This window comes from Mycteria americana, chromosome 14 (assembly GCF_035582795.1).
Source record: "Mycteria americana isolate JAX WOST 10 ecotype Jacksonville Zoo and Gardens chromosome 14, USCA_MyAme_1.0, whole genome shotgun sequence".
Lineage (NCBI taxonomy): Eukaryota > Metazoa > Chordata > Aves > Ciconiiformes > Ciconiidae > Mycteria > Mycteria americana.
The window spans coordinates 13341107-13356669 of record NC_134378.1 but is presented as its reverse complement, the minus strand read 5'-3'; the positions used below and the strand labels follow the sequence as shown (position 1 = coordinate 13356669).

Below are 15563 nucleotides of genomic sequence, written 5' to 3'. Positions count from 1 at the left end.
CTTAAAATGAAGGTCAGTTTTGAAGATCTAGGGTATCTACTTCCGCTTTTTTTCCACTTGGATACGTATATTTAGATTAATCTGTTCAAAAGTAGTTTTTGTTCTCAGATGACTTTACATCAGCTACCAAGATCTAAAAAAGATTTCTGCAATGCTGTGATGGCAAATTGCAGGGGAATTTCTTGAGGGAGGGTGGGAGGGGAATTTGAATTAAAAACTAAAATTAAAGCCACCAGAAGTAGCCTTCCATTTCTTTTAATAGGATGAGGAAAAAAAAAAGAAAAAAATACATATATAAAGGTGTATTCTCCTTTTAAGAGATCTGTCCTTTTCGATAGAGTGAAAACATCATCCCATACATACCTATTCAAAAATTTAGGGTGTATTTCTCTGCTGATATTTTCAAGATGTCTAAGCTGCTAAGAGCATATTCAGTAACTTAACTCTTAAAATCACTTCATTAGAGCAGCCAAACAAACCATGATCTCAAAATGCACAAGCTCTTGGCAGTGTGTTTTGTTTTTTGTTTTGGTTGGGAGGATGGAGGATGTTGGGGGTTTTGTTGTTGGTTTTTTTAATAAGTTACTGCAAAATATGTCTAAAATGCTCAACAGGCACAGAAATAGAGAAATAGATAAATATTAAATTCCAGGATGGGAAGTGGAATGAATTTTCTGCAGGTGCAGGACACAAGAGAGCTGATTATATAAAACATCATCTCCTAAATAACATAGATGAGTAATGCCCCAGGTCATAGTGCAGGTTTTTTCGAAGAGGTTGGTAGAACTAGAGACCTTTGATGTGTTGGAATAAAGCCTAAACACATCCTAGAAGTAGTGTTATGAGAGCAAGAGTGAGAAAAATATAAATGGAACAGCAAGTTACTGAAAACAGCTTCTTCTATTTTTTGCTCCGAGGTTCTTTCAGAAACAAGGGTTATTTAATCACTTTTCATCCTATGTTGCCCACAATAACTTTGGAGCTTACTGGCAACTTTCAACAAAGGATATAGAGTTCATGCAAAAAGACACTAGTGATCCTATTGAGTATTACCTGTAGGAAAAGCCGCAGTGTGAGGTCAGTTTTGCTTACACACCAAAGCATCCACACAGGAGAGACGCTGTAAGTGCCCTAAGGGAATAGTTTTCAGTCAGACTGACACTTCATTAGACAATAGAGGATCCAATCTTAAGTCATAAATGAGATTTTTGACAGTTTAAGATCACACTGAAAATGCTGAAACTACAGGAAGGCAGGCTTTGTTGGCTTCTCTGTTGTTACAATAGTAACACCCATTCTATTTCCAGAATAATAATTCAGGAGAAAGGCATCTGGAGCAGGGGGCTCCTGCATTTGCTAAAGCAGAAGAAAAGTGCTAGCTAACAGAGTGAACTCAGACTAGATGGCAGAAAAGTGAAAAAACTGTAGGGAAAACAGACAGAAAAGTAGAAAGAAGTTGCAACAAGCTCTACTTTTTCACAAGAGAACAAGAGAATGTAGGAAAGCACCAACTCAGTGAGATAGGAGGAATGCCAGTTTTCTGGATCAGCCTGGGTTGTCTTCAAAGATACTTTCTTGGACTAAAGAAGAGAGATAGAGGATACATTTCTATTATGAGTTAGGGCCCTTTCTTAAAACGTTTCCAATCACACACAATATTCTGGATTTTTGAAGGATGCTTCTTTGTACTTTTACTTGTTAAAATGATCTCTTTTACTTGGCTTCCTTTCAGTTTATTCTTCTGGTTGAATTACAGCAGAAAATGTACACCATAATACTAAGAAGTCTACTTGCTATCTATCTTGACAGCTGTTGTTCACATACCCTATGTTTGCCTTAAGAAAATACGCATCTGATCATGTCATCTGTTAAGTTAACGACTATTGCGAGGGTTCAAGTAAACTAACCTCAGGCAATGGCTGATATTTGCTCCTATTACAGATCTAGCAGAGTCATGGTTTTAGTGAGGATGTAATTTTTTTGTATCACTCCATTCAATTCTGAATTAGTATCAGGAGTTTACAGTAAAATAGTATGTTCTTCAGGACCTCTGTTATGTTCCTAAATGTAGGGGATTCCCAGATGACAGTAAGTTCACTTATGTTCCTCACTTGCAGGAAGGAGTTACAGGTTGCTAGGTTCTGTGGAGTTAAGTATCTCATATGTGAAATCTGAAGTGATATATGTATCACAGTTCTGATTTTTCCATTAATTTTCTTGAGTTAAACAAGAAACTAGGCATTTAAAACTCATGGTGAACAAGTGGAGAATTTGTATGAGTGGAAGACTAGGCTCCATTTTCTTTTTTCTAGAGCTTTCTCTGCATAGTTAGTATTCCAATATGAATACTTATTCTCTGTTTCTAGGCATTGTAACATAGAGCAAAGTCAAATGAGCAACTGTTATGGAAGTAAACAATTTAGCTGAAGTTAAGCTGAACTGCTGTATCTGAAAATAGGGTGCTTTTCTCCTTGAAACCTCCGCAATCCCAGAAAGCTGCTACCCAGTCTGCATAGCTGCTGTAATTTAAAAAAAAAAAAAATTAATTTTTTTCTTCTATCATAAATGCAGAGCTTACAAAATTATAGAATTCCCATCTGCAAAGCATAAACTTCAGAGAAACCCAATTAAGTCTGTGTTACATACATTGCTCGCGCATTGTGAGCAATGCAAAAGGTGCTGAGGATTTAGGTAGCTGGAGAGAAGGCAAGCATACAGAACCAGATTTGTCAAACAATCTCAACTGTGATTTCCAAGACCTGCCAGTGAAAGGCTGTACAACTTTTCTCCCCTTTTCTGCAGTAGTTCATGAAATCCCCCCTTGCTTTGAGCCGTCATTAGAGGTGACTGGCACACTGTTGAGTGAGTGTGTTTTCACTTGTACTGTCATTTTCTCTCTGCTGCTGAAACAATTTGGGATGGTCAAGATTTAAGGCTCTCAATCCACCTGTCTCACTCTGCCATGCTCATTCAAAATGCAGGGAACAAGTCATTGCAATGCTTATAGTGATCCAGTGATCCCTCAAGTGGATGCTCAGCAGTGGCCATTATATTGCTGCCCATAATGTGTGCTGGTTGAGAAGAAATCTTTTAACTATTTCCTTTCTCTGGTCACTCACCACAGTTCTCAAGTCCAGCTGAAATAATGTTGTGACACTATTGTGTGGGGAAACTTTCCAGGCTCCAGTCCTAAACTTGCTGTCATCTTCCCCAACTCTGCCCATCATATATAACTGAAAGCATTTGAACTCTGGAGGCTGAGGTATTCTGGCTTAGACAGTGACTTCTTGCAAAGCAGTCTCATCACGTCTTACACGGCAAGACCTGGAAATAGGGAAGAGTGTATAATTCTTCTGTAGCTAACCTTTCTGTTGAGAATATTTGCTCTATCTAAATATTCCACACAGATTCATATCATTCATGATGAAAGAATTAAAAACTACTTGCAGGAGCCAAGAAACTCTCTTGAAGACTGATTTCTACTAATGTTTTGTCTGAGTTCCCCCAAGCAAGCAGGGCTGGTTCTAGATACTGAGCAAACTTGCCCAAATCAACACTTGTGAATGTTATTTGAACTCAGACACAGAAGGTTGACCCTGAATATTTCATTTGGTGTTCACATGTTTTCATTCAGCCACCCTTTGCTTTGCTTCCAGCCTGTCTCAAGCTTCAAGGCTAGGCAAGTTTGCTCTCCCCTAAATAGCATCTTCTACTGCCACTGTCAAGAACACTGTACTAGACCGGATGGACTACAGTTCTGAGCCAGCAGAGCATTTCTTATGTTCTTATAAGGATAAAAAACCTAGTCTTGGTGCAGGCTGTTTAGTTAAGAGGTAAGATGCAGACTTCTGTGAGCAACTGAATGAAGTGTGACAGACATTCACAATAGATCAATATGGACAAGGCACAGGGAAGACTGCATGGCCTGAGGGATGTAGCAGCCCTCAGAAAAGGTTGAAGGCTTCACTGGTTTGATGTAATGCAGTGCTCTATGTCCAGTTGCTGGTTATGCAGCAACAGAACAGTTTGAGGATGTTAAGAAAAAAAAATTAGAATAAGGAAGTTAACACATGGACTGTCTCTTCATTATATGCAACAATCATGAAGTGCTTTATGCATAAGGACATGTCTTTCTTTAGTTATAATCACAGGTCTGCATGCATGAACCATGTGTGATTACAGGGTATTACTGTACTACAGAGAGCAAGATAAGATACCCTTGATTAAGATCATCTTACTGAAATATTTATTTCTCCAGGCTCAAGCATGGAGCTATTGACCTGCATCAAGTAGTTATATGATGTGCTCTCTAGGGCATGTATAAATTGTGTATACATTAGACTGTAAATCAACTTGAATTTCAAACAAAAGCGTGGGATTTAATGGGCACAAAGAATCCATGTATTAGCATACAAACTCTAGCTACATTTAGAAGCAAAATGAAGGTATCATATTTAGCTTTACTTACTCTGGTATTTATAGATCTGACCTGCTTAGAGAAACCAGGGTAATTTAATTCTACATATTAAATTTTAAAAATACAAATCCATGGATTTGGTTAAAAAATGCCATAAGAATATAAACAAATAAATGGTGTGGCCCGTTCACTACAGCATGAATTGGGCAGTCTTGAAACAGAGTTCCAAACCTAAAGATTGCGAAAGATTAATAGTTACTTAACTACTCACTAAAATAAACAGTTAAGTTTCCAGATAAACACGACTCCAAGCATTATGTAACTCATTACATTTTCAAAGTGTGGTGCAAACATTAATTGACTGACTAATCTTAAACCAACTTCATTCATAGCTAAAGTGTGAGGGGTTTTTATTATTTGACAGACATATGAGTTTATCTTATTTGCAGAGAAGCAACTAATTGTGTGCACAAAATATTATGTGTGCAAATTAAGTCTGAGTACTTGTACTTAATGTATGCAATCAAATTTGGAGTTTACTTTTGTTTTAAAATAAAGCCTGTAACATTAAAGAGAGAAAGATAAGACAGGGTTTCAGTACTCCATAGACTAGCTGATTGACTGAACCATTTCCATTCTGTTGAAGTGCCCATTCTGCCTAACTACTGATCTTTTTTTTCTTTTTTTTTCTTTAAATTCTGTCCTTACTGAAACTGGTGTACATATACCTGCCTAAAGCTGGGTGGGAAGGTGTGGACAGATACATATTTTCTGATTTAACTTTTCTCTGTCAAGTTCCCAACTACCTCTACTTCATATCAAAGAAGGTCATTAGAAAGTAAATTAATTTCAAAGAAGAAGGAGAAGTACTAGAAGGTAATTAGAAATCCCTGTCTATCTTTCATCAAAAAGCCCATGGTTTCCCTTTTTCTCCTATTAGGTGAAACAATATTCAGCACAAAGACTAAATCTCTGAAGACTCTTAACAAATAAAAATCCTTGTCCTAAATCTCCAAGTGAGACACCAGACTTGCCTGTGATTTTAAATAAACTGTCCCAGTGTAACACTATGCAAAGAGCACAGTTTCAGAATTTTTTTCCTTACTTCGCCAAATTTCCAAGATGTACTTGCCTAAACTGTTTTCTCTATTATTAGAGAAACACTGAAGCCATAGAACAAGAAACTGCAGCTACGTTTTTAAAAATAAATAAATAAAAACCCCAAAGTTCTCTAACCTTACAATAAGAACAATTTCCTTTTCTATACAAAATATTTTTTCTTCTTCCTTCCAATTTTTTCCATGAGTTGACTAGTAGCCTCTGAAATGCATAGATACATAAGCAGCATTTATCCCAACAGTAGTACTGCTGTGTATGATTTCTGTGCTTAAGATATGGGACTGAGCCTTGCAAAATCCAGAGTCAACTTCCAGTGCTGCCACTGGCTTCCTACAGAAACTCAGAGAAGGCAATTAATTACAGCTCAGTTCCCCATATGTAAAAGTTAAGAAACACTTGGGGTTTTTTCACTGTTTTCTGTCTTTTTCAAATTAGATTGCAAACTACTTAAAGTGGGAACAGTTTCTCTTTATATGCTGCACAGCAACTGGCACAGTCATGCATTATTTCAGATATTGCCCATAGGTAATATTTCTATAGGTAATATTTCTATAATAATATTATAATATTTATATAGGTAATATTTCAGATATTGCCTCAGACTAGACATCCATGTTTGGAGAATCTGAGTCTGAATCTTTTTTGTAATCTGTGCTAGTTCTTTTATGATGCATGAAAACATCTGAAGAGTTAAGGAGGGAAACAGAAATGCCCTTTGTAGAGTATACAAGAGACCTGTAATACTTCTCTGTGGGATGTATGAGAGACTGCAACTCCAAAAAAGCCCTTTTTCACTCACACAGCTTGGATGTGTGAGTATACTTAGACCTAAAAAGTTTCTTAAATAAGATGCAAATGCATTATTTAGGTATCAATATAAAAATTTTAAAAAAATCAATCCTGCATTTTTTACACAGAGTGCAATGTCATCCCTACTGCTTTTAATGCCAGAGTATAGTTGCTGCAACAACATAAGTGTGAAGAAAGAACTTGTGTACACATAACTAGGTTCTTTCTGGTGTATGAGAGAGGATTGCCAGGAACTAGGGGAGATAAAATATTTAAGATATTCTAGAACTAATAAATTAAATCTGATTCAACAAGGTATAATAGAAACTGTTAGATCAGATAACTAGTGAAAAAGCTTTTCACTGACATGTCATAGACTACCCACTCTAACTCTGATATTCAAGTTTAGACCCAATCCTTTATGTGTCCCAAGAGTTTTGCTAGTAGCACTAAGAATAAGAGAACCAACAAGCATCTGGGATATCAGAATAGCAGTGCATTGGGTCTCTGTAATGTGGGAGCAGAGCACACGTTTGCACTGCGTGATGGTCCCTTAGGCTTCTGCATTTCAAAGTGAGATTCTGTCCAATCTTTCTGCTCAGAAGAAAATGATTGTAAAGCTAGGAGGAAAACAGGACCCTCAGTTATTAGTCAAGGATGCAGAAGTAGTGTATGTATGTATGTACGTAGTATACGTAGTATGTATATGTAGTTATAGATAGTAGTAGTATGTACTACCACTACAGTAGTAGTATGTATATGTAGTTATAGATACAAAAAAAGTTCATAAAACAACACCAGGTATTTCCGATATGATGACCTCACACTCATAAATCCAGTCTAGGTTATGATGGTGTATAATAAGTGTTTCCAATTCTTGGATAAGGAGGTTTAAATGGTTTAAGTATCTTTTCAGCAACATTCAAACTACCTGCCAACTTGGGATTTAGGAGAAAAGAGAACTGTAAAACACTTTTTTTTCCCCCATTAAAGGTCTCTATTTCATTTACAGAACTCTAATATTTGGCTAAATACAAGTCTCCAAACACTGGGAACAGTCAAACCTTGGAAAAGCCTAAAAACAACCCTGAACATGAATAGCTACTTATTAACTGATCTCATTTAACTGCTGCAAAAGTAACATTCAAACATAACTTCACCAAGCTCTCTCTTGAATCCCAAAAAATAAACTAAGTAGTTAGTTTCAGTAAGTAAAATACCCAGGCAACCAGCATAAAGCAGTTTGTGTTGAGTGCATCTCGTTGAGTAATATGCAACGTAATGATACCACACATTGTCACAACTCTACATATGTGCAGTACCAAAATTACGCATTCAGAGCAATAGAGTCTACATCAAGTAAGTCCCACCTATGCAGCTTGCTCAAGTGCACTGTGCCCATTCTCCTCCCCAGAAATGGAGTGTTTACTCTCCCCTCCTGGAAAATGCTGGAGAAGAGCTGCCATGCATATGAGTCATGCACCAGGGAGGAGGGCTGCTGGGGTAGGATGAGATTCTCTACTGCAGGACAGAAGAAAAAACGGGAGTTGTGTGCTTCCAGTGAAGTTTCTCTGCATCACAGGGACTTGGGGTCCAGTTAGATCAGACCAGCAAGGGACTGGGGATTTGATGAGAAAGAAAGACACCTTCCCAAAAGCACAATCACCCATTTGTTAAAGGATAACTAGCATTGCAGTACTTGATAATACAGTGATGATTTTCCTGGTGCTACGTGATTAAAAAACTCTAACTGTACCTTCCCACAAATAACAAACGTTTTGGGGAGCCTTATAGGGCTGAAATTTGGATGTCAGTGTAACAGGAAATGGGATATTAAGTTGGAATGTAAAGTAATATCCTGCATGTTTCTAGTCTCCACTGAGTATTCCTGCATATACTCCCCATGGTATCACTCAAGGAACCAAGTACATGTGGAACAGTAAGTTTCTGCTAGGAGCCCTTTGGTTGGATTAGAACAGAAACATTCTGACTTTGAGTGAGAGAACTTAAAATATCGCAAAGCTTCATATATATGAAAAATAGGGTTCAGTCATAAATTGGAGCAAAAGCACTGACTAGCTTATGTGATTTTTGGTCATAAATTAATAGTGTTGGGAAAGAATGTAGGAGACCTGGTACACTTCTTGTTTCAGAAGAAATACGATGCAAGGCAAACAAACTCTGTTAAGAGAACAGATGTGTTGATACAGGAAAATGAAATGGAAACCACAATCTTTCTGGTGAAAAAAAAACATTTAATAGGTGGCCTGGCTCAAGCGTTAGTATCAAATTTGAAAATTTATGCAACGGCTGAATACATCACAGATAAGCCTACAATTTAAGCCCCGATTTAAGTTGCAGTGATCTAAATGACTGCAAAAGGATGACAGCACCAGCCAACTGACAGGCAGGGCATCAGGAGCATCTTTTTCTGTCCTGGCGCTCACTCTGCTATCAATTTCCTTGTGTCTTAAGCACACGTTTTAAGTTAAGCACACAGTTACAAGATTTTCTGAGTTATGGGCCTGGAATGAATAGATTTGCATCAGAAATTACTAGAGCGGATTCAGAAAGCTGGCACCAATCTATCTGCACTCCAATTGTACCCCTCTTTCTCTTTGCCTTCCCTTTGTTCCTTACAAGCATTTGCAGCCCAAACCTACTATACTTTACTTTTAATATGCTTTGGAGTTTTCAAACCTCCCCTGCCAGCAGCTTCCAACATCATGCAGTTTACCAGTGCAGTGTCCTGATGGCTAAGGAGGAAAAGCGTAGTTTTCCAATTGCTACCAAGCCCCCTAACATTATGCACAAGACTCAAACTGAGCAAACTTGTTGAAAGAAATAATATGTCAGCAACAAGTGTTAATTAAAATCTTAAATTCAGCAGCATAAATCAACCCTAAACAGTTATGAGATATCAATGATAGGCATATGAACGGAGTAGCACAGTTTATTCAGACTAGGTTACAGCTTTAACAAAAGAAGAAGAAAAAAAAAAAGCCCTAGTATAGAGTATTCCTATACTTGATGTTTTATTGTGTTATGACTTTCCCTCGGTATTACTTAGATGGTTGATCTTATATTGCCTGTGAGGCTCTACTGGGTTACAGGTCATCCTTCGGCCCAAAGAGAGACAATGTAAAAGGAACATAACACTTCAAATCCTTTCTTAGCATCCTAGAATAATACTTCTAAGAATGCTTCCTGCTACAAAACTTTCGCATTATGATAACTAGAAAGAGTGATGAAGGAGCTTTAAGTTTTATGCAGCTGTTCTCTCCTTGAGTTAATTCAGTGCACAGTGCTGCTGATTACACATGTTATCAGTAGAAATAAAAAGGGAATTAGTGTCTGGCAGCAACATAGTTGTACATCTCTGGCACAACTATTCTGAAGTAGCTTTAACTTGTCAGATCTTGAAGCACACCACAGCAAAGCGTGTAGAGCCTGAGAAGCCCCCTTCATCAATCTTCTCCAACAAGAATGCTAAGAAATTATGCCAATATAGCTGTTAACAACATCTTACACTACTGCTTGCACCACAACAGCTCCTTGGTACAGATCCTACACTGGAGGAGAAGGAAGACATGGTGGACCACTGGCAAGGTCCACTGAAGAACTCAGTAGTGCCAATCCTGAAAAAGCATCTTTAATTGCATGGTGCTAGGGAGGAAAAGGAAAAGCAAGCAAAACGTGATGGCACCAATGGATACTTATACAAATTAAAATGGATTATCCCAAACTTAAGGTGGGGTGTGACATTTTCACACATTGTCATGGTTGTCTGTATCTCCTCAAGTAGTACCGAGTTTTGACATGGTGTGCTCTTCTTCAGTCTGTGGAGCCCTATCTTTTATGATTACAAATCAAATGAGATTGTCAATCTTTCCTATGCCCTGTGACTGCTGGAAGGATATAATGAGAGCAATATTTTGGCTTCCTGCAACTATCTCTCAAATAGATGGTGATATTGAAATCTGTTCTGAATTTCATATCCCTGCCCTCTTTAGACTCTCCTCTCTTGAACCTTACCTGGTAAGATGGAGGAGGGGAAAGAGAAAGGGGAAAGGAAAAAACTATGATCTCTGGAACTAATGAAATCTCTCTTTCTATTATGTTTTCTTAAGTGATTGCTGTCTTTTGCCATCTAAATAATCTTCCATCACCTTTTAATTTTTTAAATTAGAACTTAAGTAGTATTTTATCATTTTTAAACTTTCTTAACTGCCTCAAAAAATTCCCCTTGAAGTTATGGCAGGATGTGATATTTTCTAGAGTACTTTTTCAGCTCAGAGCTAGCCTCAGATCTACAATCAATCAAGTTGTGTCTTTATACACAAAATCTGATAAGACTGGATATTCTGGCCTTCTCCCAAACTCAGTGAAAACAATGGGACTTTGAACAGCCATCTTAATGGCAGCAGGGAAGGATGCTACCGGTTTTAGAACTCTTTCCGATGAGGATTTCCAAATGAAAGTTGTCTTAATTGTGGTTCTTCTCCTGTGAATCTAGCATTAAGTCATGGCACAATAAGAAAAATGAAATTCACTTTCTTAACAACAGCACAGTCTAGACACAGTCTATAGTTAAGCAAGACATAAGTATTTTGATGTGTGTTTCTCAAATTCAGGATATATTCCTTTTTAAGGCTTGCTCACTCAGTGTGACAGCATGCTTAAATAAAGACTGAAATATGAAGTCCAGTGTTCGCTGTACTATACTAATTCTCATAAAATATTGCTCAGTGGCCCTAAAATAGTTCACTTAAATCACAGGCTGAAATGCATTATTTTATCTTAAAGGAGAAAATAACTGATTCAATTAAAACAAAGAAGCATTCACTCCTTCTTATCTTTCTTATACTATTTCCAGTATTCTCTACACTACCAATAGGAACTATATGCACCATTTAAATGCTGGAGGAAATTATCTATTTGTCAGTAGAGCCTGCACAGATAACTGAAGTCCAAATTTTCTTCTCAGACCATGACTGTGAGGTCTTAATTGATCACTGTGAGGAGCTGCTGTTTAATTAAAGTTGCATGTGAAGGATCTAAATCAGTGAATTTGTATCTCTGTTTTAGAATAAATAGCTATTAACTGCATCTCATCTAGTTTACTGAACACCTTGTGTATCTTCTTTACTGCAGGAACATTTAATAAGATCATAGTGGCATGTGTTAATTTTTTAAGCTTTTTACATGTGATAAAATTCACTGTAGTCTAAAGATTACATCTGTTCTAGTAAATCAAGGTTATAAAATAGCTTTTCATTTCTACAGTGAATGCTTTGTGAAGAAAAGCACACTAAATAAGAAGCCTTATTGGGAAGCCCTGATTGTTCAAGGCTTGGAGTAATTGCAGCTTCTCCTGGCATCAGTCAGGATTGTGAGCATCCAGAACTTCTCAAAAATCAACATCTAAGGCTATTTGAACCAGCCAGTTACTTAGTTATTCTGTGCTCTTGCTGGAAGAAGAGGGAGTCCTCTTTAAAACAAAACAAAAACACAAACAAACAAAACCAAACAAAAACACCAAAAAACAAACTTCAGCTTTGTTCTCACATGGGAAACTCCCTTTGAAATTTGACCTCAAGCAATAGTTCATTAAAAAAAATTGTGAATGAAAGCAATAGGAAGTGAACTAACCCTTGCCATCTGCAGTCTGTTCATCCTGAGTTCCTTGAATCTGATGTTTACATTACTCAGTATCAGCTAAAAAGAGATTAAATGGACCAGTGATAAAAGATTCTGAACTTGTGCAAGACAGCCAGCAAGTCTTGTAACCATGCCGTGTACAGTCAATATTACTGTTAAGCTGGCGTTTCAAGAGAGAAAGGAAAATGAACCATTGCATCAGAGAATTTTCTTAGGTAAATACATGAAAAGCTATATGCTGCCACCTCTACATTCTCAGCTATGTCACTGAAATTTCCTGTATAAAGCTGGGCTAAAGAAACCCCCACTGTAATTGTACAGGTCAAGAAAAGGAATATAAATTATGTCTTTAAACAAACCCACGTGAACACCAGAAAAATCTTTAGAATATAGGCTGGCTTCATCTATTACCACATTTTCTACCTCGATATACTTTCCTACAGTACAGATAGCCAAATGGATTGGTGCAGAATAATCCGTGACCACATCATGCATTCAAGAAAATGTTGCAAAACAAGAGTCTGTCCCCAGTAGGAATATAGTATCATTCAAATGCCATATAAAAGTAGGAATGTTTGTAGTGATCCTTCAGCAATATCCATATTTTGTTATGGGCTTATTTGTCTGTATAATTTAAATGCATGACTTAAAAATGACATGAAAATTAATTTAGTTTTTAAGTTAACAAAGAATCCGACCTGTTCAAACTTACTTCTCTACATGGTTTGTCTGAGAGCAGGGTTGGGATGTAAACACAAACTTTGTATGTATCATTAAGTGCTCCTAAGACTTTCTTTTGACTTAGAGTCCATAGATGGTTATGTTGGTATTATAATGATAAAATTATTTTCCAGAATAATAAAATAAGATGAATTACAATTATGTCATCTAGCACACATAATTCTTACAGTAGTATAAATTGTATTTCAGTTTTTTGAGTAGCTGATTGTATGAAAATGCTCGTAGGAAGTTATTACCTACAACACTGTAGGGTAAAATATTATTTAAATTAAGTCATTTATGTTCATTTTATTATCATTTTGAAGCATACAGATGTTCAATACTATTTGATAAACAAATTTAAAACCTGAAAAGCTTACCAAACATGCTAACTCTAACACTAACTATTTATACCTACCTGGACAAAAAAACGTATGTATTTATCACCTTTTGTTTCTCTCCACATATTGTATGTACAACACAATACCATAAAAGACATCCTTTCCTGCATATTAGTATAGCTTCTGCCATGCAATGGGACACTGTCTTATCTGATAAAGTCTGTATTAGGGGAAAAAAAAATGTTACTGAGTACTGATAGTTCTTTCTCCTTACAAAAAGCATAATAATGTTTATATCTTTGTCTATATGTCGGACATGTTGTGTACTTTCTTTGTTATATATTTCACAAGGGTCAAAATAATTAATTAGCAGAAAATAACATAAAGGAATTAAAACCGAGATTGCATATGCCTTCCTTTCATTAGTCACTTCTGCTTCCAGAAATCAAATGGCAGAAACATACATTCATCTTTCAGTCAAGATTGCCCCTTTGGGAGTGAGTCGAGCAGTTCATGTTAGAAGAGTCCTTTGTTCCCTTCACTTGGGGTATCAGAACAGTTGGGCATCAGAGATAAATCATCTACTGTTTGCCTTAATTTAATTTGTATTTCGCTCCAGAGCAAGGTGCTCAGAATTGCTTGATAAGACAAATAAATAGAAGAACTTGAAATAGTTACAAATACTAATCTCCCCATTGGCTCAGAAGGAAGCAGTATAGCAGGTGTATGAAAAGAGCCTGGAATATTTTATTTACTCAGTAATCTGAAAAAGGCCGGAACTAAAGTTCAATCCAAAATCGTATTCAGGTACTGTCTCTTGCAGGCTGATCATGTCCTACCCAAAACCCAAACCCATTTCTAAGTTTAGAATTCAGTGTAACGGGCAGTGATGATCAACACCCCATTCATTGTCTTACACTGTTTTGATTACTCCTTTTCTCATACGGAAACCTTCCAGTTCTTGTATGACTATCTCTTCAGGTAAACTGAGAGTAAACTGGCTCTTAGCCTTTGCTTCCAGCCTGTTGTTGTGCCTTTCCGTGCAATCACACCACATCAAAGTGATGTAGTTATCCGTTTCTTTTTTTTTCTGAAGGGGTCATCATTGCTTAGATTCCGACAACCTGAAATTACTGAGTCACCACCAACAGACGTTTAGAATTATTCCTCAAAGTGAAGTTAAGCTGAAAACATTATTAGCCATTGTTAAAGAAAAAAAATCTAATCACAATATTCTATTTATATACTAGCGATTCGGCTGTGTCCCCCCAGCACCACCCTCTGTGCCTACACTTCATAAGCAGATTACGCTTCTCCCTATGAAGTGAAAATTACCTTCTTGTGGGGAGAAAGCGTTTAATTATGACTCTGCTTCCCCCTGTCTCCATGGTGATCCCGTGCAAACAGCCGGCTTTATTAGCCCTTATTTCCCCCCGCCCCGCGAAAGTAATAAATTAGCTCTGTGTGAACCTCAACTGCGGCGTTAACCGCTGCCACGCCGGAGCGCTGCGCCCGGGGGCGGAGGAGCCCGCGGGCGGCCCCGGGGACCCCGCCGCCTGCGCCCCGGTCTGCGCGGGGCGGCCCGGGGACCCCGCCGCCTGCCCAGCGCCAGCCGCGCCCCCCGCACCTCACTTTGCGGGCGAAGGCGGCGATTGCGAAGCCGCGGGAAGAGCTCCGCTGTCATCCTATCTGGGGCTCAGCCGCTGCATCATTCCAGCGCCTACTGCAGAAAATACGTTCCCAATTCCCCGCCCGGCCGTGGCGGACGGGCGTGCTGCAAATCGGCGGATGATCCCGGCGCGCCCCTGCCCGCCCGAGCGCTGCCGGGGAGAGCGAGGCCGTTACCTGGGTGCTCCCCGGCGCCGGGGCCCGCGGGGTCGGTGAGGATGCTGGGGTCACTCTGCGACCTGCCTCGCGGGAGAAAGCAGCCGGTCCCTTCTTCCGATGCAGCCATGAGGTGGCGGGAGGGAAGCTCAGAGGCGGGGGGAGGAGGAGGCGCTCATGGAGCCGGAGGCGGCCGGGGGACAATGGGGACGGGGGTGCGGCGGCGGCGGGGCGTCAGCCGGGCAGGACCAGCCGCGGCAGCATCTTCCCCGGCGCCGTCGGCAGGCTGCGGCGGGGCGCTCCGCCGGCACCGGGCACTCAGGGGGCCGCCTCGGGCGCCTCAGGGGGGTGGGCCATGCTGCCTGGCGGGGTGGGGAAGAGCCGGGGCGCGGGCCGCCGGGCCGGCCCCCCGCCGCCCCCTCCCGGGACGCCCCCCCGAGCGTCGCTCCCGGAGCCGCCTCAAGCCGCCGCGCTGCTGAGCGCATCCGTTGGAAAACATTGGGATTCTCCCATGGTGCCCCGCGAGCGGCCGCGTGACGTCACGGCGGGGGGCGGGCGCCGCACCTGCACTGCACAAAGGCGGGGGCCGCCGCAGGTGCGCGCGGCCTCGGGGTTCCGCCCCCACCGGGAGCACGTGATTGGGGGCGTGGGGAGGGGCCGCCCCGCCCTCGGGATGCGGGGCGCGGCCCCCG

At 39.8% G+C, this 15563-nt stretch overlaps 1 protein-coding gene across 1 annotated transcript in view; it reads right to left on the bottom strand.

The window, feature by feature from the left end:
• Positions 1–15001, bottom strand: part of PHACTR3 (phosphatase and actin regulator 3) — a 114176-nt gene extending 99175 nt beyond the window's left edge. Inside the window, exon 1 of the mRNA XM_075516951.1 lies at positions 14893–15001. Coding sequence (XP_075373066.1) covers positions 14893–15001 — 109 coding nt within the window. The remainder of the gene's footprint in view (positions 1–14892) is intronic.
• Between the last annotated feature and the right edge of the window lie 562 nt (positions 15002–15563).